We start from the raw sequence: 22773 nt of genomic DNA on the forward strand, positions 1-22773 counted from the left end.
GTATGTTTTTGCTGAAGACACAAATTGCTAGGTATAATGCCTTTAAATGAAGCAATACAAAGCTAAATCAGAAATAATTTAATGAAACTGAAAGCAGAGAAATTTCACAGTGGACAGCAAATTATAGCACAGAGATGACCCTCAAAATGTACTCGGCTTAACATTTGTAAATATTTTAGCAGTAACAGTATACCCCACCTTACCCCACACAAGCTCACAGTACTGTCTTAAAATAGATTTATGAAAAGTAGCAACAAAAATGCATGATTAAGACCGTTACAGCAAACAAGATTTGTTCAGAAACGGCAAAAAAATAAATAACCTTAGAAGTTAATGTGCGCATAATTGTATGGCTTATTCTCAATTTACATTCAACAGACTGCAATTAAATGCTGAAAAATCTATCTCTAACAAATCGTTATAAAGGCCAATAATTACTGGGTAGCCAAAACAACTTGATTTTAAGACACACTTGTGATGAAACGGCGATGGCAGTCAAGATCTGTAATTCTGGACTACAACTGCTATCATGCAGTACTGGGAATAACAATTACAGACAACGTATTTTGGCAACAACCATTATTATCGTTCATTTCACATCAAGTGCAACAGCCATTAGAATGAAGTGCTACTTCATCCACACAGTTACTCATGCTGACATTGCTTGCACACAACTTAGACAACAATTTATATCCATTTGAAATATATCTAGAAAGGCTAAATAGTACAACACAATGGACATGTCTATATCTTGCCACCATATTTTCGCCATCGTTACATTTTTGTGTTCTTCAAACATGCAGAAAAGTTGTGTAACAGGTCTCCACGATGTGACATTTTACATGCAGTACATTCATTCACCTCATCACACAATTACGTTAAAACACGAAGGGCAGTTGGCTCCATTTTTGTTTGTTTAACAATGCCTTTAACCTTTGTTCATTTTTGTATTCAGTTATACAAAATATTACATTTTCCCCTCAGACTTTATGCTGACTAGTAAGAGGGCAGAAAAAAGGTAAATCTCTGGTTAATTTGCATGGTTTCCCTACATTATTAATTAGTTTAGTGTATTCATTATTTCTCAAGCCCAGAAAGCAAGTATCAAGCACGTATAGAGCGAATTACTGAGCAATCCATGAATTAACATTAAATTATCTACCAATTTAAATACACAATGTTAATGCATTTTATAAAGGCTGCATATTGAGAATGTGTATTATAAAATACTGTTCTGTTGCCTCATAAATTAGCTCCATTAAAATTCTGCTTGTGATTTTCATGCAGTAACAGTTGCTTTGCTTGTGAGGACAAAAAAAAAAAGAAGCAAAACAACATTAATTATTAAATGGGATACCAGGACCAGATTAATTAAATGGTGATTAGAGAATGCTGGTTTTGCGGTCAATGAAAACAAGCATGTAGCTACACATTTAAATGAGCTGTTTTATACATACTCTTTCAAAACAAGACTACTTGTGCTTGAACGATGCTGAAATTTTGCTGAATCTTGATTTTATGTCCTCAGACCACAAGAGGAACCATTTTACAGAAAGCCAGTTGGCAATAGATTTAAATATGGAACCTCTACACTAAACAAAGTTTGTTGAGTGTAGAGGTTGCATATTGAATGTCCGGTGTAAGAAAATGTGGTCTTTACTATTTTATTACTATACTGTTGTTTCCTGGAATGCCATGAAGAGAAAAAAGGTGATTACATTCAGTACATGTGGTCTCCTGATTTTATCTGGGTCAGTGTTGAACATGTAGTGGACACATTCAGATTTTGTACAAATAGCTGGTGGTGTAATTAAAACAAAAAGACTGGTTGCCCCCCTTTGAGGACCCCTGCATGTAATGCTGCTTGATGAGCTCACTCAGGTACTGGACGATTTTACTCTCCTCCACAGTGTAGCCGAGCTGCAACAAGAAATTAGTCCTACGTGATGTTACCGAGCCCTGGTCGTTGATGTCCATGGGAAGGTGAATATGATGGCAGAATGTGTAAAGGAATGCCCTGGCTGTAAGCTGAGTCAACATACCCTGAACATGGAGGAAGTAGGTACTGCCACGTTTGATCTGAGTCCTGTGGTCTGCCAAACGGCTTATTAGTGTTCCTTTGTATGGTGGACACCGGAGGGTCTTGCTGTCACAGTCCAAAATGCTTATGTAACGGCTGTATCGATTCAAAGAGTGGAGAATGCTGGATCCAGCTGGCGAGGCAGCTCTGAAAAAAAAAAAAAAAAAAGAGAGAGAGAGAGAAAATAATGAAACACTGCACTTTTGGTTACTGATTTAAAGCATTGCAAGCAAAACAAATACACTGGTTTTGACCACTTTTGAAACTAAGATACTGAATTATTGATTGACTACAGGTCAGCTTTTCGCAACATACCTCTGCAACCCAATAAGTTTCCATCTCTGCAGGTCGATGAGCTGAAATGGCGATGAAAGCCACGGCTGGACGGTTTCACCGTACTTTCCGAGATTGGGAACGAAAAACAACAATGCATTGACTAGCTTCCTCACCGTGCCCTCGTCCACCCCTAAAATAACAAGCGTTCGGCCACTAAGAAGGCAGAAAATGGCTTGCTGAGCAAATGGATATTGCCTGATGAATCGAAGAGCGTTGTGACCAGCTTTCTTCTTCTGCTTTAGCGTCAACGCACTGCCGTAGGTGAACGGAGACACAGCACGGTCAGAACTTGTGGAGGCGCTCATAAAGCTTGTACTATCCGAGACGTCTTCGATATTAATTTTCGCCACCTCCTCCGAAAGAACGCCAGTGTTCAGTTCAGAAAAAGTCAGTCCCATGTTTGGGCTCTCTGCAAGGGCTGACTCTTCCAAAATGTAGTCCATCTGTAAGGCAGGGTCTCCCTGAAGAAGAGACAGAGGTTCTCGGTTCACCACTGTGTCCCCACAGCACTCCTGAGCAAGCTCAGGTAAAGGTTCCTCAAAAACGAAACCCTCCTGTCCAATACAGCAGGCTGCATCCATCAGGACTAGATTCCCATCAGTCATCCTTTGTGGGACAGCAACAGAGCTGGATGCACTTTCAGATGGTGATGCAATGGATACCTTGCTCTTTCTTTCGAGACCATCAAAGTAATTTGCCTGTAGACTGGAAGGACTGACACCTCCAAAAGCTTCAATGCTCTTGTCACTACTGAAACTCCCTTTGGTCTCGGTGTCGGCGGCCTCTGAGGTTTCCTGCGTAATGTCAGATAAACTGGACTCAGGAGGCCCTTCAATAGACTCCACACCTGGCTTCATGTGATCTATATCTATGCAGCTTGTGTATGATTCCAGACTCAGCGGCTCGCCAGTTAAGTTCAGAATGGGGACTGTTGGATTGTTGGAAGAAATACTGAAGTTCTTTAAGGGTACTTCGTTCTCCCATTCGCGTTCAGCTTCAAAGAGGAAACTGGTAACTTTCTGTTTGCCCACAAGAGCCCTGTCAATCTGGCTAGTGTAAATAAAGCACAGATCTCCTCTGAAAGACTTCTCAATTATGTTTAGTTGCTCTAGAGTTTGGTGAAAAAAGCTGGCGTCACAGAGCTCTTCCATCGTTTTCAAGCGTTTATCAAAGCACTTCGCAGATTTGCCCTTAATGAGCTGAGGCGTATAAGAGGACTTTCTAATATCGTTTTCAGTTTCCACAGTTTTATCTGCAATCTCAGAAGGATTACTATTAGGTGTATCATCCAATACACTTGTGTCAGCCAGTTTCTCTGTCTCGCGTTGTACAAAATGGACATCTTTCTTTTTTCTGGAAGGATAAGATGTTATTTGCCTCAGCAGATCTTTGTGTTCATAGATGGACTTCTCCATATTGGCCAATTCATTTGCCTTCTCAATAGCTTGTGTGGAATAACAGCCATTGTTCATTTTCTGCAGCTCAGCCTCTTTGTGCAGCACTGATCTGGTGTACTCTAGGTCTTTCAGTTTCTTTTCCAGTTCATTTGCGAAAGCTTTCCTGTTGCCTGACTTGAGAAATTCGGAAGCCTTGGAAAACTCGGATGACAGCTCTTGAAACTGATGCATGATCTTCCTTTCGTCTGCGGAAATGTAGGCCATGCAAAAGGGGCGCACAAATCCACGGGCCTCCAAGTCGTACAGTGTCAGATGATGGACGTAAGCGAACGCCCCTTCCTTGGAATCACCCAGGACAACTTTTGAGTCCTCCACAAAATTGAGCCTTGGGTAGTTACTGCCAGGAGGATGCCCAACAAAAGACGCCTGGTAGTCCACAGACATGATGCGAAGTGAGAAGTAGTTAAGGTCAAATGTCCCACACACTTTGGGATCATTGGGAATGGTGAGTAAAGGCTGAGGACCAACCTGTTCTGAAAATTCAGAGATGAGTATGAAATCTTTTGAGAATTTTGCATAGGATGTCTTCGTCCAGGGATTTGCATTGGCAGCATGAGCAAACAAAGGCACTGAAAACTCCTCTGGAAGTGAGAATGGATCTGAGAATGAGTCCCCAAAGTCATCTTCTTTGGTAAAAGCCACCACATCTGGAGAGCCAATCATGTTCTCGGAGTATATAGAGAGACATCAGCTGAATTATGCTTCCATACTCAGAATCTCAAACAATGATCATTTTGAAAGCACAAATCATAAACACACTGTGCACTGAGGACTCTCTCTCTGTCTTTGCAGCACGGCTGGTTTAGTCCACTGAGCCAGATCACGATATGATATCCATGAGCTTGAAGACGATGCTCTCCAGTCTGACAGACATTTAACGTCACCTTCCATAAAACTGATGCATCTAGCAATCGTCGCCGCTTATATACACCTATTTATAATCCGGCATCTCTATAACAAATCTAAACGAAGACACAGCTGTTTCGCTGTACTCCAGCCGCTCAACAGACTAACATCCTCTAACAGCAGCCATATTTAAACGATCGTAACCTTCCCATGTGACTGTCCTGATGAGGAAGTAGCTGAAGCTGTCAAAACCTAGTAAGCTCCCTACCTAGACAGCAGTTAGGGTATTCTAGTCAGCGGACTCGGAAAGCTCTTACGACTCCGTAATATGCTGCCTAGGTAGGTGTCTAAGTAGGTTGTGAGACGCAGGCAATGCATTTGTTATGACGCGCTGTGTGGTTGTTTAAGGGGAGAATTACTATTCTTCATATCGTAGGACAAGACTCGTTTATATATGACAATTCATTATTTTAACTTATTATTATTTGTTTTTAGTTCAGTAATTTTTTTGGGGGAAAATACACAACACAGCAACCAGATTCTGACACATTGCTTTAACTATATTTTTTTACGACAATTCTCATCAGGCGGAACTGGAAGTATTTACAGATAACGGATGATTCGTCTGCTGTGTTCGCACTTGATTTAAAATTTTACAGATATATATATATATATATATATATATATATATATATATATATATATATATATATATATATATATATATATATATATATATATATATATTCAAAGACATTACGTTTAAGCTTATATATGTTTTATCTCAATTAGCTGTTATTATTATTTATTTTGTCCGGGGTGTAACTTACAGTGATCTACAGTGAAGGCTATTTACAACAAATTGTATGAGTAAGGATACAACCTGTTTGGTCTAGTAATTATTATAATTATCTTATTATTAATTACTGAGAAAGCTGTACATAAGTAGTACATATATTCTTTATTTGCTGATCGTGTTTTCCTCCCACAGAATGTAGCTGCAAGCATCACATCTGTATCAGGACATATCTCTTGAGTCTTGAATTCAAAGCCTTTTCAGAAAAGGTAAAAAGTTATATTTATTTATTTCTCATAATAGGCTACCTAATTAAGTTTAAATATATAAACTTTATCATGATGTCTGTTTTGATGTCTTTATTTAACCAGGAAAGAAGCACATTGAGATTAGGAATCTCTTTTACAAGAGCGCTCTGGCCAAGACTGACAGACACAGCACGTTTGAGTATAACAAATAACATCCAACAATACATACACATATACACACACAAGCATATCCATTAAATTTCAATATCAATACATAACTAGCTAAAACATCTACAACCCGATGATTCATTCTCCAAAGCATTTGAAACTACTTTAAAAGTGTCCAACAAAACCACTTCCCTCAGTTTCAATGTACTTTGCAAACAATTCCAGGCAGAGGGGGCAGCATATTTAAATGTCTTTTTCCCCAATTCAGTACGTGCCACTGGAGCACACAGTAAATATATATCCTGTGACCGGAGGCTATAGCTACAAGCATACTTTTTAAATATGTATGTATTATACATGTATGTAATATATATATTGGAGTCAGTATAAAAAACAGAAAAAAGAAATTAAGATTTATTCAGCAAAGGAATTGATCAAAGACTATTTCTTATTTTACAGAAGATTTCTATTGCAAATAAATGGTGTTTTTAAGCATTCTATTAATCAGAAATCCAGATAAAAATGTTTTTATAGTTTCTTTTAATATATTAAGCCTTTTCCAACATAAGATAATAATAAGATATGTTTCTTGAGCATCAAATGAAGGTGAAGACTGGAGTAATGATGCTGAAAATACAGCTTTACCAGCACAGAAATATAAATTACATTTTAAAATATATTAAAGTCAAGTGTGCCATTTTTTTTTTTTTGACAATTTGTCAGTCGCTTGGTTTCTATTTATGTCGTTTTGTGCTGCAAAATCTAGGCCAAATATTAAACATCAAGTATGTCCCAATTGGCTTTGATTGTGATCCATTGAGCTACATTTTGTGGAGGAAGAAAACAACAGTTAGGGATTGTTTTACATGAGTTACAAGATATGTAAATATATCAATGGCAATAATTTCTTACATTTTGTCCTTTTTTTTTTTTTTTTTTGCTAATAGTTTTCATTTCCTGACACTTTTTTAGCTGAAGATTTCTCTGGAGGAAATGATGCCAGACATCCTGGGAACTAAAAGGCCAGCACTACCTCAAACAAACCTTACACTGCCAAAAGACCAAGAACCTGTCCACAGGGCAGATGAAAATAAATGGTTCATGCAGTTTTTGCAAAAAAAGAAAAAATATGCATATTAATGAAATCAATCTTATCATATGTATAATTATTTGTATATGTATAATAAAAAGTAAAACATATTTGTGTGTGTCTGTGTGTAGTAATTTATTCTCATGAGTAAATTGTTTACATATTGCAAGACCTAGAGCAGTATCACACAATCTGGCATTTACTGTATACTACATATAAAATGTTGAACTAAAAGATTTATCGGATAAAGTTAATAATGCATTTTAAATTCCATAATTTGTCCATTTTTATACATTATAGTGATTAATACTAAAGAACAATAAGTTTCCTGTTGTTAGTACTACAGTAAATATGTTAAAATGCAGTACATTTACATCTGTAAGTATTATTAGATATACTTTTATATATTTTTGACACTTTGATTAATTGCTTTTGTTACTCTCCCCTTCTTTTTTTTTCTTCTTTTTTTTTTTATCTGCTAAATGCATAAATATAATGTAAATGTTATGGATTCAGTAGCATAAATTGCAAATTATTTGTGTCCAGGTTGAATAACTGGGAATGTTGTGACAGCCCCTAGGGTTGAGGGGAGCCCATGATCCCAGTAGAGCCATTCAACCCCTCACATCTTTGTCCCAGGCCCTGTCAGTGTATCTGCTCTGCACGATTCAGTAATGCGTCAGTTCTGAGTCAACTGCAGCAGGGTGTTCCTTAGCACGTTTTGGGAGGGTTTAAGTAGCAGTTTTAACGAAAAAGAAATAAACTTTTTGTGGTAGGTGACGCTGAGTAGTTAGTGGGCTGTACCATGTGAGCGGAGGGCGGGGGAGTGTTTGATCCTCTAGCAGCCGCTGCCAAAACAGAAAGAAACGGGCTGTGACTGCTGCCATATCCTGAACTAGACATGGCCGCGACCGGAGTTCTCCCCTTTATCAGGGGAGTAGATCTAAGTGGGAACGACTTTAAGGTGAGGATTCTGCTTTAATTCGTCTGTTTGTACTGGGTTTTGATAATAAATCATCCGCTCAAACGAGGAAAGTGATGTAGGCTAGTTAGCGTGTCAAAACAGTTGGGATGGTGAGCTAGCAGCGCTAACCGTGTTAGCTTACGGACACTGGGCGTTAGCTTGAGACTTGTCAGAATTTGTCGCTTAGTCAAGCTGTGTGACAGCAAGGAAGTAACTACAAGTTTGTTAGCGAGTCAGATGTGTTTGGTGACACTATAATGCATCTGGCCTCGATAAATGAACTGCGCTGCTGACGCACTTGATTTCAAAACATGCTTCAGCTTCTTTTAGATTAGAGTTCATCAGTATGAACATGAGAAAGAAGATTTTTAGCATTAAATATGTTCAATGCATAATTATCTTACAAGAGAATTTTCTTAAACTGTATTACATTACACAAGCTCTCAAGTGTGTTGGTTCGCTTGAGTACCTTTGTACTGAGGCTCTGTGAGTCTGAATGTAAAGGCAGGTGTACTCCTCTTGACACGACTGTGTGAACATCATGCAAGTTTTCTAGCTTAGGCTCATGTTGTTGCCATAGCAAACACACCCCATAATTTTTCTGCCTTGAAATGACATCATTGTACCAGGTTTAGCTTGTTTGAGATCAAATTTAGGCTTCAGAAAGAGGCAAGTAATACTGTTTTGAAGATTACATCAATGTAGCAGATACATAAAAAAACTGCCAACTCACTTACACAAAAACTGACTCATGATGGTCTGATCTGAGACTAATACTTGTTTCTCTTCTGTTGAACACAGGGGGGTTATTTTCCTGAGCATGTCAAGTCTATGACCAGCTTGCGATGGCTGAAGCTGAACAGAACAGGGCTTTGCTATCTTCCAGAGGAGCTGTCCTCCCTGCAGAAACTGGTGATTGTCAATTACACAGCTGAGTCACATTTTCATATTTCGCAATTAGACTGTCAACTTACTAATGCTCAATCTTGGGTCTTTTTTTTGGCTCTTTTGTGTGAAATCAGGAACATTTGTCCGTGAGTCACAACAGCCTGACGACGTTGCATGGAGAACTGTCAAGTCTTCCCAACCTGAGGGTAATGTGAAATATGTCGTAATGCTCTGTCAATCACATGTTCCTTTGCTTACATTTGACATAAGGATATATAAATATTAACACACCATTCACTAGCGTTCAAAAGTTTGGGGTCAGAACCTTTATAGTGTTGTTATTTTGAAAGTATTCAATACTTTCGTTCAGCAAGTATGCAATAAACAAAAAGCCAATAAGGACATTTATAATGTTCCAAAATATTTCTTGTAATGTTTTGTTTAATGTTTAAGAATATTATTTTTCAAATAAATGCTGTTTTTGGACTTTCTATTCATCAGAGAATCATGAAAATATGTTACTGACCCCAAATATTTTAAATGCATTTTGAATTAACACCGCATTATTTTCCACATTTTTGTTGGAAATGCTCTGACAAGCATTTCACGTGCTCTTGTTATTTTGCTGCAGGCAGTTGTGGCTAGAGCAAACAGCCTGAAGAACTCTGGTGTTCCTGATGATATTTTTCAGCTGGATGATCTTTCTGTGCTGGTATGTAGAGAATTACTTTGTGTTCATTTCTCTCTCTGGTGGATGAAGTATATATATCTCAGTTAAGTGCAAAATTACAGGCATGATTCAATTTTATGTAAACAGGGCTGTGTCCCGACTCCCGATCAGTGAATTTGTCATAGATTGTGTGTTGTATTATGGTCAAAGATATGTGTGCTTAGGTGTGTTGTTCCCTCTTCTGTTCAGGATCTGAGCTACAACCAACTAACAGAAATCCCTCGGGACTTGGAGAACTCCAAGAACATGTTAGTCTTAAACCTCAGTCACAATAGGTTCGTCTTTCTATTTTGTACTCCTGTTCTTGGAAGTGAGGAATAATGATTACTCATTGAAACAAACTTGTATTTTATTTTTATTATCTGGTATTTTGAAAGAGATCCTGGGGAGGGTTTGGGGGCCTAGTCAAAGGATGCATTTTTTGTGCCTGCATTTTTCTCGCAAGATGCTGAAATAAAACCCAATGCAACATCCATCCATCAGTGGTTCTCAACCTTTCTACCTTCACGCCCCTCGCATTTTGTCCACAAATATATTTGAAGGCCCCTTGACATTTCCAAATGTTTGTGATTTTACTGAATAAGTATGATAATATTTTTATCCACAATTTTTACCTGATAAAAAAAAAAAAAAAACATGACAAAAAATTTTTTTTATTATGAAAATGCCAGTAGGATATTTACATGACTTTTCCCCATCATAATTTTCTTTGTCATTTTGAGTTCATATTGGCTTTACCCATGGATTTCTGTGAACTCGTGTAATCTGATACTCATCTCTGATGTTTGCTCTTTCTCACAGCATTGATAACATTCCAAATCAGCTGTTCATTAACCTCACCGATCTGCTGTACCTGGACCTAAGTGACAATAATTTGGACAGTCTTCCTCCTCAGTTGAGACGCTTGATCCAATTGCAGACCCTCATACTCAATAATAATCCGCTTATGCATGCACAGCTGAGGTAAGACGGATGTTTTTTACAAGTTGATTTATTTCTGTCTGTGCAGTTTGTACTCTGCCAAATCAGATGACATCGTTGTGTTATCAGCATTGCCTCTAAACTCTTTCTCGCTTGTGTGCCTTTGTGGTAACAGGCAGTTACCTGCTATGGTGGCCCTTCAAACCCTCCATTTAAGGAACACTCAGCGTACTCAAAATAACATGCCCACGAGTCTGGAGGGTCTCACCAGCCTAGCAGGTAGAGATCAAGGGGTGTTACTTTGCTGTCTGTAAAACAGTCATCAGTGTCTGTAGTTGCTGTTGCTCCATGTATAATGAATCTTTGGTGTTTCTGTGTAGATGTGGACCTGTCCTGCAATGATCTGACTCGGGTACCAGAATGCTTGTATACGCTGACTAATCTCAAACGGCTCAATCTGAGCAGCAATCAGATATCTGAACTGTCACTGTGCATAGATCAGTGGACTAAACTCGAGACGCTCAACCTTTCTAGGAATCAGCTCACATCCCTGCCTGTAAGTCCCTCATTGCCATATAAAGTAAAACTTAGTTGAACTTAGCACTTATCAGATGTAGTTGGGACTTGAAAGTGCTTTTGTGCATGTGCAGGAGAAAATGCTTCATCACATTAACACATTTAGCTTACATTGATATATTTGATTGACTTGTTGCTAATCTTGTCTCTTTTTTTTCTCCCCCATTAAATGTGATATGAAGTCTGCCATTTGCAAGCTGTCAAAGCTGAAGAAGCTGTATGTGAACTCAAACAAAATCGATTTTGATGGGCTTCCATCTGGTGTAGGAAAATTGTCCAACCTGGTTGAGTTCATGGCTGCAAATAATAATTTGGAGCTTGTTCCTGAGGGACTTTGCAGGTGATTAATTGACTGTTTATTGGTAGTCGGATATCATTTATGAAACAAATGTATATGATATTTTTATTAATATGTGGCTTTTTGATTTGTTCAGGTGTGGAAAATTGAAAAAGCTGGTTTTGAACAAGAACCGCCTTGTGACATTGCCAGAGGCCGTTCATTTCCTCACTGACCTGGAGGTATGAACTATTTATTAAAAATGAAAATAAATATTCTTCTTACTGTTATTACTTACACTACATTTTGGGGCCAGTAAGATTGTTTTCCTTTTATAATATTACAGAAGATTCCTAATTCAAACAATTGCTGTTCTTTTGAACCTTCTATAACTTAAAAAACAGTTCTATTAATTAGTAGTAATATTTCACAATATTGCTGCTTTTACTATGTTTGTGATTTAAATAAATGAAGCCTTGCTGGGCATAAGAGATTTCAGTTTCACTTTCTATGAAGCCTGTATTTATAAAACATAAGGGTTAAATCATTAATGAATTCATAATACTTTGGAATGGTCCCTTTAATCAATCGACTATTAGCAACTTTGCAACTACATGCCAACTAACCCTCATTAGAGTATTAGTATGCTCAAGAATGGTTGAATCTAGTGTGGTAGAATAAGCTGACTTACTCGCAAACACACTTTGCAAAGACATAGACCATCTTGTTGACCATCAAAATAAAGTGTTAGCATATATTTACAGTAGCAGACATACTAATACTCTAATGACCACTAGTTGATATGTAGTTGTAGTTGCACTCATCAACAGCTGTCTAAATGGTACCATTAAAATAATTAAGCTAATATCACAATAAAAATAGTTCACAGCAAATGTGTCCTATTACACATTCATCTGATCTGATATCTGATTTTATAGCTGTTTGAGAGAATTAAAAAAAATCATTATTATTATTATTACTACTACTACTTCTACTAATAAGTGGTCTTTGACCGCTTTAAGTAAAGTAGCATCAGATAAATTGCAATATATGAGACTTATAATACATTTATAACTATGAGAAATATAATCCAATGTAAATGTGGATGCAACGTGTTTATTGTGTTATAAATAATCATACTCTTAAAAGCTATAACGAAAAATAAGTAAATATTATAATATATAAAAAGAATGATGAATATTCATGAGATGTTACAACAACTAAGGTTTTTTATAATGCATTATGCATTCATTATAATGATTTAAGAATACCCTTATAATGTATTATAAATACGGGCTTCATAGAAAGTGTTACTGAGATTTATTTTAAAAACATTTACAAAAAATCTTACCAGCCTCAAACTTTTAAATGGTAGCATTTGGTTTTTATGTACGTACTTAAAGGGGCCATATGATGCTTTTATCTCTCTTGTCGCAAATGAAAAGCCCCTTTCCATAATCGCGAGCTTCATGTTTCAAAATAAATGTAAAGACAGTTAATAATGTCCTTAGTTTTACCATCAGTTCAAGCCCAAAAGGGGAACAGAGTGGCGTGAGGAAGCTCTTATGAGTTTGCAGTAAACAAGCCTCAGACGGTTAAGACAGTTGACTCCACTGTGTGACCCCTCACCCCTTTCTCTCTCTCTCTCTCTCTCTCTCTCTCTTTCTCATACACACATGCATGGGTGTGCGCAAAACTATGTAGGTAAATCAGTAGCTCTCAAATCTGGCAGTACAAGTTCAAATCCTAGCTCTTTGACTCTTGCTACTCCTTTTGCAGTATTCCTGTGGCAAAACTCACTTGTGCACTTGTATATGTAGATGTGAGAGAGCAGAGCTGGGGGCGGGGCTTTGGTGCAAATTAATACATTTTATTGGTCGATGCCTGACAAATCAACAACTCCAGCCATCGCGACTTGCCAAGAAAGAAAGATATTTTTTATGTATCAGTTATTTGTAAAACACTGCAAACTATTTTCATTTCATAGGTTCATCTTGTCATTCAGATATTATCTGGTAGACAAATAGTGCAACATCTTTCATATGTATATCCCACTGCATATCGCTGCATCAGAGTTGCAACATAACTCTGTTTTTTGTTATTTGTAAAATGAATTTAAACTTCTTTATTGGGTTAAATTCCTAATTTGCTTGTTCAGTAATGAACCTTTTTAAATGCAACATTACATTTTTTTATAAGAATAGAGTGTTTGATAATGTCTAAATGTACATTAAAATGCACAGCCTAAAAAGCTAAATACATGTATTTATTAAATATCCACAAGGCCATCTAATGATTATCAAATGACATTACATATGAATATTATCTTTCTGGCCACCAAATGCCTCTAATTTGCCTCTCTTCACTGGAATTTATAAACATTTTCTCTATTTTAACCCTAAATACTACACTAATTGTAATATAAATAATAAGCTTATTAGAAAATGTTATTTTTTAAATGGCCATTCATGGATCATGATCATTTGCGCTTATTTAGTGCCAAAATCTCTTCAAATTAACTAAACAGAACTAAGCTAAAATGTAGTGCAGTTATTTTATTGGTTAAAAGTTGCACTTAAGGTGTTTGGTCACATTTGACTGCCAAGGTGTATGAGAACATATTAATGCTGTTTCATTCCCCAGAATAAAATGCTATTTTAAAGCATAGTCTGCATAGTTATCCATGCACAATCAAAGCACATTATGTGTTAATAATTACTAGAATGCTATCTGTCCCGATCAATCCCATTCAAACATACTGACAGTGTGATTTGTTTGAAACTATTGATAGCTCCATGAACCACATGAGCATGTGGCGGTGAGATCAAAGCATGTCTCAACTGTTTCTCAGCTGCTCTGGTACAGCGAGCTTACTCTGCAATATGTAATGGGATATACATATGAAAGATGTTGCATTATTTGCCTACCAGATAATACCTGAATTACAAGATGAATGCAGTGTCTTAAAATCCTAAAAGCTAAGGATATTCAATGAAAATAATTTGCGGTGTTTTACAAATAACTGATACACAAAAAAATATAAAGTCGCAATGGGTGGAGTTGTTGATTGGTCAGGCATCGACCAATAAAATGTCTTAATTTGCACCAAAGCCCCGGTCCCAGCTCTGCTCTCTCACGTCTACATATACAAGTGCACAAGTTAGTTTTGCAACAGGAATACTGCAAAAGTCAAAGCACTAAGATTTGAACTTGTACTGCCAGATCTGAGAGTGCCGACTTGACACTGTGCAGCAAAACTGAAGCAAAGTGCAAAAGTAAATATGTTAAATATATTTGTGTATGTCGTTCTACACATTTGTAACTACTAAAATGTGTTGCTGTACTCTAGTAATGTTAAAGATTTCTAAATGCATCTACTTTTGGAAGACCAAATAAAGTGCTTTAGCTTTCACCTAGATACACACAGCATCTCCCTGACATGACTGCTTCAACACTAACTGTGGTTACTGAAACCAGGCTTTCTTTCTTTGCGTGAACATTTGGGCAGCATAACGCAAATATTTCCACATGGTGACATAGATATGTGGGGGGCGTGTTTAAACGACGTGTTTTGGGGGGCGTGGCAGTCTTAACTTTGAAGAATCTTTCTTTGGATTTGAGACTTTAGTCTTTGCAACTTTACAGATCTTTTTTATTCACCAAGATCTTGTAACACTCCAAAGAGAACGGAAAAACCGAAATCGCATCATATGACCCCTTTAAGAGTAAAGCCACAAACACTCATGCATATGTTAAAATGATTAATAAATGCTGAATAAATTTGTTTATTAACAATCTCTGATTGTTTTTTTAGGTTTTGGATGTCCGGGAGAATCCAAATCTAGTAATGCCCCCTAAACCAGTGGACCGGACAGCTGAGTGGTACAACATAGACTTCTCATTGCAGAACCAACTGCGATTGGCTGGTGCATCTCCAGCCACTGTGGCAGCAGCTGGTGGAGGTACAATATATGTTTGTCTTTTTTTTTTCTTCTCTCTAATAGTGTTGTTGTTGTTATTGTTCACACCTACCTAACCGTTGTTGGCTCAATATGCTGAATTTGAAGTAACAAACAAACTATAACTCTGTAATGAAACTCAAATTGCAATATGATGTTTGTTTTATGCAGGAAATACCCCAAGAGATCATATGGCCAGAAAGATGAGGCTAAGGAGACGCAAGGACTCGACCCAGGATGATCAGGCTAAACAGGTGCTGAAGGGAATGTCGGACGTGACTCAGGAGAAGAACAAATCCATCGAGGTAAGAGAACAGCAGAGCTCACGGTGAAATCTTTATAATGGTACACGTCAAAACATTCCAGGTCTTTATGTTTCTCACAATCTTTAGGAGAACAGAGAACTGAAATACTCTGATCTAAAAACCAAACGATGGGACAAGAAGCTAGAGAAACCTCCGCTGGATTACTCGGAGTTCTTCTTGGAGGATGTGGGGCAGATCCCTGGTCTTACCATTTGGCAGATAGAAAACTTTATACCCATTCAGGTGGACGAGGCCTTCCATGGAAAGTTCTACGAGGCAGACTGTTACATTGTTCTCAAGGTCAGGCCTGTACTTTTTTTTTCTCTCTCTCTCTTGCTCTTTTTTTTTTGTTTTTTTTTTTGTTTTTTTGTTAAATGAGCATGATGATGAAATGTACTATAATGCAATTTTGTTTTTGAAATTTTTTATGAGATCTGCATTCAGTCTTCATCCTTTCTTTCATTGAATGCTTTTTAATGTATTTCTACAGGCGTTCTTAGATGACAGTGGATCCCTGAACTGGGAGATCTATTACTGGATCGGGCACAATGCTACCCTTGATAAGAAAGCCGGCTCTGCCATCCATGCTGTCAACCTCCGTAATTATTTGGGAGCGGAGTGCAGGACTATCAGAGAGGAGATGGGAGACGAGAGTGAAGAATTCACTGCAGTCAGTAAAACCAACTTTTTTTTTTTCTGCACAAAACGATGTGTTTCTGTTTTATCAGTATATACTCAGCTATATTTTTCTGAAATGTGTCTTTTTAGGTGTTCAACAATGAGATTTCTTATATTGAGGGTGGAACTGCCAGTGGATTTTACTCTGTAGAGGATACTCAATACCCAACCAGGTGCCCCACCGAAAACAACACCCAGGACAGCTTCTCCAGCTTATCCCTGGTGTGACTCGCACTAATCCTGTTTGTTTTGTGTTTTGGGCAGGTTGTACAGGGTTTATGGGAAAAAGAACATCAAATTAGAGTCGGTGCCTCTGAAAGCATCCTCACTCGATCCTCGGTGAGCTTAATGCGCTTTTTGCTCTGTTATGTACTATGGTGGGAGTGATTCAATCTGATTAATGTTTTTTTTTTTTTTTTTTCTCCAATTTTAAGGTTTGTCTTTTTGGTGGACGCTGGTCTTGAAATATTTGTTTGGAGAGGAGGCAATGCAACACTTGCTGCTACTACAAAAGCAAGGTAAGATGCAAACAAATAAGCTGTCTTCCCCCCTCTTGTGGTATAGATATGTAGTAGTGCCTGTCTTATTTATAGGTTATTTGCTGAGAAGATCAACAAAAATGAGCGAAAAGGCAAAGCAGAGATTACAACTTTGATGCACAATCAAGAACCTCCAGAATTCTGGGAAATTCTTGGCGGGCAGCCTGCGGAAATCAAGAAACATATCCCAGATGACTTCACTCCTGTCCGACCCAAGCTCTATAAGGTCAGGGAATGGTTTATTATTTGTTGTGCATTCCTTTCCAAAACCACATGTTGTAAAATATTTTGTACTTTCTTGGTCTGTTAGGTTGGTTTGGGCTTGGGATACCTTGAACTTCCTCAGATTAACTACAAACTCTCTGTGGAGCACAAGGACAAGCTCAAACTAGATGTGGTTCCAGAGCAAAGACTGGTAAATGCAGAGTTTAGACGGTTGTGATTTGTCATTTCCATGTTCTGTTTTTAATGCTTCTAAAATCATTTGAGTTTACACTACCATTAAAATGTTTGGTACTAATAATAAAAAAAGAAAGAAAGTAATCCTTTCTTTCAGCAAGGATGCAATGAATTTATCAAGTTTCAAATTTTTGTAACAATATAAAAGTTTTTACAATTTCAAATAAATTTTTATCTTTTGAATTTGGATTAATCAAAGAAACCTGAACATGTTTTTGACAAAACAAAACAAAAATACTTATTTTACTAAAACTACTTTTTTATTTTATCAGTGAATTATTAGTATGGTATCGTCCCTGATTACATTTAACTAGTGGAATGTCTTGCTGTTTTAGGTACAAGGTCTTTTAGACACTAAAGGTGTCTACATCTTAGATTGCTGGTCTGATGTCTTCATTTGGATCGGCCGTAAATCCCCACGTCTTGTGAGGGCAGCTGCATTGAAGCTGGGCCAAGAGGTGTGCAGTATCCTCCATCGACCAAAACATGCTGTGGTCATCCGTAATCTGGAGGGCACAGAGTGCCAGGTAAAATTAACAAAATAAAAATATTTACAGTCCTCCTTTTAAATGAAACTGCATTTTAAAAGAATTGTTTCAATTCCTGCTCCAATACCATGTTACACTCGACAGGTCTTCAAATCCAAGTTCAAAAACTGGGATGACGTGCTGAAGGTGGATTATACCAGGAACGCAGAGAGTGTGAAGCAAAAAGAGGGCTTGACTGGAAAGGTGAAGAAGGATGCGGAGCAGAAGGACCAGATGAAAGCTGACCTAACAGCTCTGTTCCTTCCTAGACAGCCAGCAATGCCTCTCACAGAGGTAAGACTTCTTTAACAGCTCTTTAATCCCAACCTTTCATTTTCTGCTACAGTTCTGTAAAAATCAGTATCTTTGTGGGTTTGTTGTGACTCTGACAGGCGGAGCAGATGATCGAGGAGTGGAACGAGGATTTGGATGGCATGGAGGGATTTGTTCTGGAGGGGAAGAAGTTTGCCCGTTTACCAGAGGAGGAGTTTGGACACTTTTATACTCAGGATTGCTACGTATTTCTCTGCAGGTTGGTCAAATGGTTTCACTAAAAATAACTGCAAGAATTGCAGCTGGGTGGTAATGTTCATCAGTTCTCAGATGGACAGAATAATGATTGTTAATTAAGTGAAATCATTAGTCCAGGGGTTCTCAGCTCTGGCCCTCGAGGTCCACTTTACCTGCAGAGCTCCAACCTTGCTCAATCCCACCTTCCTGTAACTTTATAGTGATCCTCAAGACCTTGATTAGCTTGTTCAGCTCTGTTTAATTAGAATTGGAGCTCAAATCTACAGGACAGTGGAGAACACCTGAATTAGACCAAAAAAAAAAGGCACAGCACACCCTTTCCATTAAATCTGATCCTCAGTGTGCTGGTGTCGATTTGTTCTGTATAAAAATAACTAATGTTTTAGATACCTGAAGATGTTAAAATTAAATAATGGGATATTTGTGTCTGTCTCAGGTACTGGGTGCCAGTGGAGTATGAGGATGATCAGGAGAAAGACAAAGAGAAAGGAGAAGGAGACGATGAGGACAAACAGCCTGAAGAAGACTTCCAGTGTGTGGTTTACTTCTGGCAGGGCCGTGAGGCCTCCAACATGGGCTGGCTGACCTTCACTTTCAGCCTGCAGAAGAAGTTTGAGAGCTTGTTCCCAGGCAAACTGGAGGTATCACATGTTTACATGGTTATTGTGCATGTTATGAAATGTATCCTCATTCTGTTGTAGTGATTCATGTTACATTGACTGTGTAATCCTCATGTATGTTAAGACATTAACTTTTTTTTTTTTAAAGAAGACGTCGTCATCATCTTGTGTATGTTTCAGGTTGTTCGGATGACCCAGCAGCAGGAGAATCTGAAGTTCTTGTCACATTTCAAAAGGAAGTTCATCATCCACAAAGGCAAGAGGAAGCTAAAAGTGGACAGTGTGCAGCCAAGTTTATACCACATCCGGACAAATGGAAGTGCGCTATGCACCAGGTAACTATATTTATGTTTTGTCCAGGTAGCATATTTTCATCTTTTATCTAAATTCTTTTTAAAAATGACACATTTGGTGTTTCTGGTGCGTTTTTAGGACTATTCAAATAGCCACAGATTCCAGTAACCTCAACTCTGAATTCTGCTTCATATTGAAGGTAAACATGAATGTACTTTAATGTAGCATGTATTATAAATCATCAGATAGTAATAAAGATAACTTGCAGTGGTTTATAAACAGTTAATGATTCAAACATTATTTGTGTAGGTGCCATTTGAAAGTACCGACAACCAGGGAATCGTGTACACGTGGGTGGGCCGAGCAGCAGACCCAGATGAAGCCAAACTGGCAGAGGACATCATGAACACCATGTTTGATGACACCTACAGCAAACAGGTTCATACCAAAATCAAAACATGCACATTACATCTTGTACTTATTTTTTTCTTTAACAATTATTGTTTTCTTTTTTCGCTTTTCTTCAGGTGATAAATGAAGGAGAAGAGCCAGAAAATTTCTTCTGGGTTGGCATCGGCTCACAGAAGCCATATGATGAAGACGCAGAGTACATGAAATACGCTAGACTCTTTAGGTGAGTATTTCATTGCAGTTCAAGTTATTTAAATACACTACTGTTCAGAAGTTCGGAGGCAGGTATTTTTCTAGCAAGAAATGAATGCTCTTATTCAGCAAAGTGACTGCAAACACGTGTTACAAAAGATTTCTATTTCAAATAAATGCTGTTCTTTTGAATTTTTCTTTCAAGAATAAATAAGTTAACATGGTTTCCACAAAATTATTAAATGGCACAACTGATTTCAACATTGCTTATAATAAGAAATGTTTCTTGATCAGCAAATTTGAATGATTTCTGAAGGGTCATGTGACTCTAAAGTAGTGACTGCTGAAATTTCGGCTTTACGATCACAGGAATAAATGACACTTTTGAGGTAATAATAGATTTGTCATTTTGTCTCAGGTGCTCCAATGAGAAGGGTTACTTTGCTATATCGGAGAAGTGCTCCGACTTCTGTCAGGATGACCTGGCCGATGACGACATCATGCTTTTGGACAATGGGAAAGAGGTAGAGCTTCATGCATGCAGTAAAAAAGATTCTCTTGGAATGGGATTTTTTTTGTTGTTGTTGTTGCTGAGCTTTTTTTTTTGTTTGCTTGTTTTACAGGTTTATATGTGGGTAGGCACACAGACAAGCCAGGTGGAGATTAAACTGAGCTTGAAGGCTTGTCAGGTCAGTGACACATTGAGTGGTAGTTTTATTGTACACCAGCACTTTGTTTTTAATCTTTGCACACATACACACTTGCCTCCTGGCCTGTCTTGTGTCTGCTTAACATTTGTGTCGTTCTTTAATCAGGTCTATATTCAGCACATGAGGTCCAAGGAAACAGAGCACCCGAGAAAACTGCGCCTGGTGCGCAAGGGCAACGAGCCTCACTGTTTCACCCGTTGTTTCCACGCATGGAGCGCCTTCAGGACCACACTTGCATAAATCAGCATCGCACTTCACACCTCACACACCATCTGTCTGAATACAGTAATGAGCATTAGGGTTCAGATAACAACACCACTTACAGCACACCTTCCATTATTTTTGTGCACTGCATCACTCTCTTTAAAAAGCTCACATATATATATATATATATTTGCTAAATGAAGCAATATTATCAAATTTTATATTGATGTGTAGATTTAAAATCAAAGGAAGAGTCTAAATGATACAGCACTTAGGTAAGTGTTACCTCAAGAGATCAAATGCTGTATTCCTTAAGGGATGTTTTAAGAAGAACGTATCTGTTGAGGGAGAGTCAACATTTTTTAACCATCTTGCTGCACAAGTGTAGTGAATTGTCTTACCTGTTTACATTTTCTAAATTTTACAGTGGTTATTTTAAAAACGACTCTTCATATCATTGATTTAGGCTACACTATTCTGCCAAGGCTTTCAGTTATTGAAAGCACAAAACCTTTGTCTGTTTCAGTCAGATGTCACCCAGTTAAAATGCTGATTTGGTGAATAACACCAGTTTTTTGTTTTTTGCCTTTAAATGTTTCTTTCCATCAGCTTGATCTGTTTTACTGCTTCACTTTTGGGATGTTATTTCTGATGTCAATGCTGATGGAATAATGAATTGCACAGTTTATGTGGGATGTTATTTCAGTTATTTACTTGTCTGCATGAGAATTAATGCTTTTATGCCCTTAAACTGCCCCATACATCTATACCAATGCAGATGATAACTGGCTTGAACCCAGTGATTTTAATTAAAAACAGGATCTGTAGTAGTACAACAGTGATACCATGATTTGGTCTTCACAAATGAAGGCTGTTTAAGCTATTTATCTGGCACCATGTCAAAGATCACAGATTGTGCTTTTTCTTTCTTTTCTTTTTTAAAAGAAAAACAAGAAAAGGGTATGGTCCTATGTATGGACTACTTGATAGTTTTTTTTTTTTTTTTTTTTTGAATATTTGTAGAACTTGGACAGGGAAAATTGTTTAGCCAAGGAAATAAATATTCGTATTTTAATTATGCTAATCAAATGTGTTATGGCTGCACATAAAAGGGATTGGTGGAGGTAAAATACAATTGACTGCGAGTTGCCCTGTTTTGTTTCTATTTGTCACCGCAGCTTTTTTTGTATGCATATATAAATGTATTTTTTTTGTGTACAAATATTTTCTGCCACTGATTTCACCTGCAGATGCTCTATTTATGTATTTTGTATTGAATAAAGTTTCATCGCACTTCTGTATGACTCTTGTGGAGTATTTGTCACTGTATGCATGCATTTATGGGGTTGGAAGAATATTAGTCGGATCATGAGCACTGTGTATATTAGTCGGGGCAAGATAATTTGGGGTTCGTAATAAGTGGTTGAGCAAATGACTGTAGTCAACAATAACATTTTTGTAAAAATGGAGAAATTAAAAAATTTGATCGTTTACTTGTAATCTAGGCATGCTGTAGGAAATGTATTTTCAGGAAGTTTTTAGGAATGCTAATTTGTGTTATAAAGGAAAATGATGTAAAACAATACAGAGTAACAAAGATAAGAACATTTAATATTTGGTAATTATTATAAATTATTTAAATATATATCAAGTCAATATATTATTTAAAAAAATTATATTGTACATTGTTTCATGAGCTAAAAATAGGCCAAAAACCAAATTATACGATTGTGTTATTGGTAATATGTATAATAAATCACAGATTAATAAATTATTTTTGTTTATCAATTTAATTAAACCATATTGACGTAATTATTATATTTTAATATTAATATAATTAACATTATTGTTATTGCTATTATTATTACAACTATATTAATAAAGAATAATATTGTTTTATATATATATATATATATATATATATATATATATATATATCTTCTAATTAAATCGTATTGATATAACTA

At 37.1% G+C, this 22773-nt stretch overlaps 2 protein-coding genes and 1 long non-coding RNA gene across 4 annotated transcripts; 2 read left to right on the forward strand and 1 right to left on the reverse strand.

Annotated features, from left to right (window-relative positions):
• Window positions 1-63: 63 nt before the first annotated feature.
• Window positions 64-5034, reverse strand: LOC113049280 (guanine nucleotide exchange protein smcr8a). Its single transcript, XM_026211494.1, has 2 exons — window positions 2396-5034; window positions 64-2227 (listed from the first exon to the last, which is right to left on the reverse strand). The coding sequence occupies exons 1-2, from the start codon at window positions 4534-4536 to the stop codon at window positions 1780-1782; spliced, it is 2589 nt and encodes an 862-aa protein (XP_026067279.1). The 5' UTR covers window positions 4537-5034; the 3' UTR covers window positions 64-1779.
• LOC113049312 (uncharacterized) lies at window positions 4923-6271 on the forward strand. Of its 2 annotated transcripts, none has more exons than XR_003276595.1 (3): window positions 4923-5058; window positions 5711-5784; window positions 5887-6271. It is a non-coding gene; the product is annotated as an uncharacterized LOC113049312 (long non-coding RNA). The 2 variants fall into 2 exon arrangements; XR_003276594.1 differs by lacking the exon at window positions 4923-5058 and adding an exon at window positions 5460-5589.
• Window positions 6272-7789: 1518 nt separating this feature from the next.
• LOC113049318 (protein flightless-1 homolog) lies at window positions 7790-22107 on the forward strand. The gene is made up of 30 exons (XM_026211583.1): window positions 7790-7985; window positions 8787-8897; window positions 9008-9079; window positions 9505-9585; window positions 9793-9878; window positions 10405-10566; window positions 10700-10803; window positions 10905-11080; window positions 11283-11440; window positions 11535-11619; window positions 15192-15339; window positions 15508-15641; window positions 15729-15941; window positions 16132-16311; window positions 16410-16492; window positions 16584-16658; window positions 16754-16837; window positions 16913-17084; window positions 17169-17273; window positions 17653-17844; window positions 17950-18138; window positions 18237-18376; window positions 18812-19016; window positions 19176-19330; window positions 19428-19488; window positions 19599-19727; window positions 19817-19923; window positions 20311-20416; window positions 20516-20581; window positions 20708-22107. The coding sequence occupies exons 1-30, from the start codon at window positions 7923-7925 to the stop codon at window positions 20840-20842; spliced, it is 3777 nt and encodes a 1258-aa protein (XP_026067368.1). The 5' UTR covers window positions 7790-7922; the 3' UTR covers window positions 20843-22107.
• The last annotated feature ends 666 nt before the right edge of the window (window positions 22108-22773 follow it).

Source organism: Carassius auratus, chromosome 3, assembly GCF_003368295.1.
Source record: "Carassius auratus strain Wakin chromosome 3, ASM336829v1, whole genome shotgun sequence".
NCBI classification, from domain to species: domain Eukaryota; kingdom Metazoa; phylum Chordata; class Actinopteri; order Cypriniformes; family Cyprinidae; genus Carassius; species Carassius auratus.

What these genes read in the sequence shown, in the direction of transcription:
- LOC113049280 (XM_026211494.1), bottom strand. Translation starts at nt 4,536, where the DNA reads ATGATTGGCTCTCCAGATGTGGTGGCTTTTACCAAAGAAGATGACTTT. An exon ending in AAACTTATTGGGTTGCAGAG is followed by an intron (nt 2,228 to 2,395) that starts GTATGTTGCGAA and finishes TTTTTTTTTCAG; the next exon opens with AGCTGCCTCGCCAGCTGGAT.
- LOC113049318 (XM_026211583.1), top strand. Translation starts at nt 7,923, where the DNA reads ATGGCCGCGACCGGAGTTCTCCCCTTTATCAGGGGAGTAGATCTAAGT. An exon ending in GGAAGTGCGCTATGCACCAG is followed by an intron (nt 19,331 to 19,427) that starts GTAACTATATTT and finishes GTGCGTTTTTAG; the next exon opens with GACTATTCAAATAGCCACAG. An exon ending in AATTCTGCTTCATATTGAAG is followed by an intron (nt 19,489 to 19,598) that starts GTAAACATGAAT and finishes TTATTTGTGTAG; the next exon opens with GTGCCATTTGAAAGTACCGA.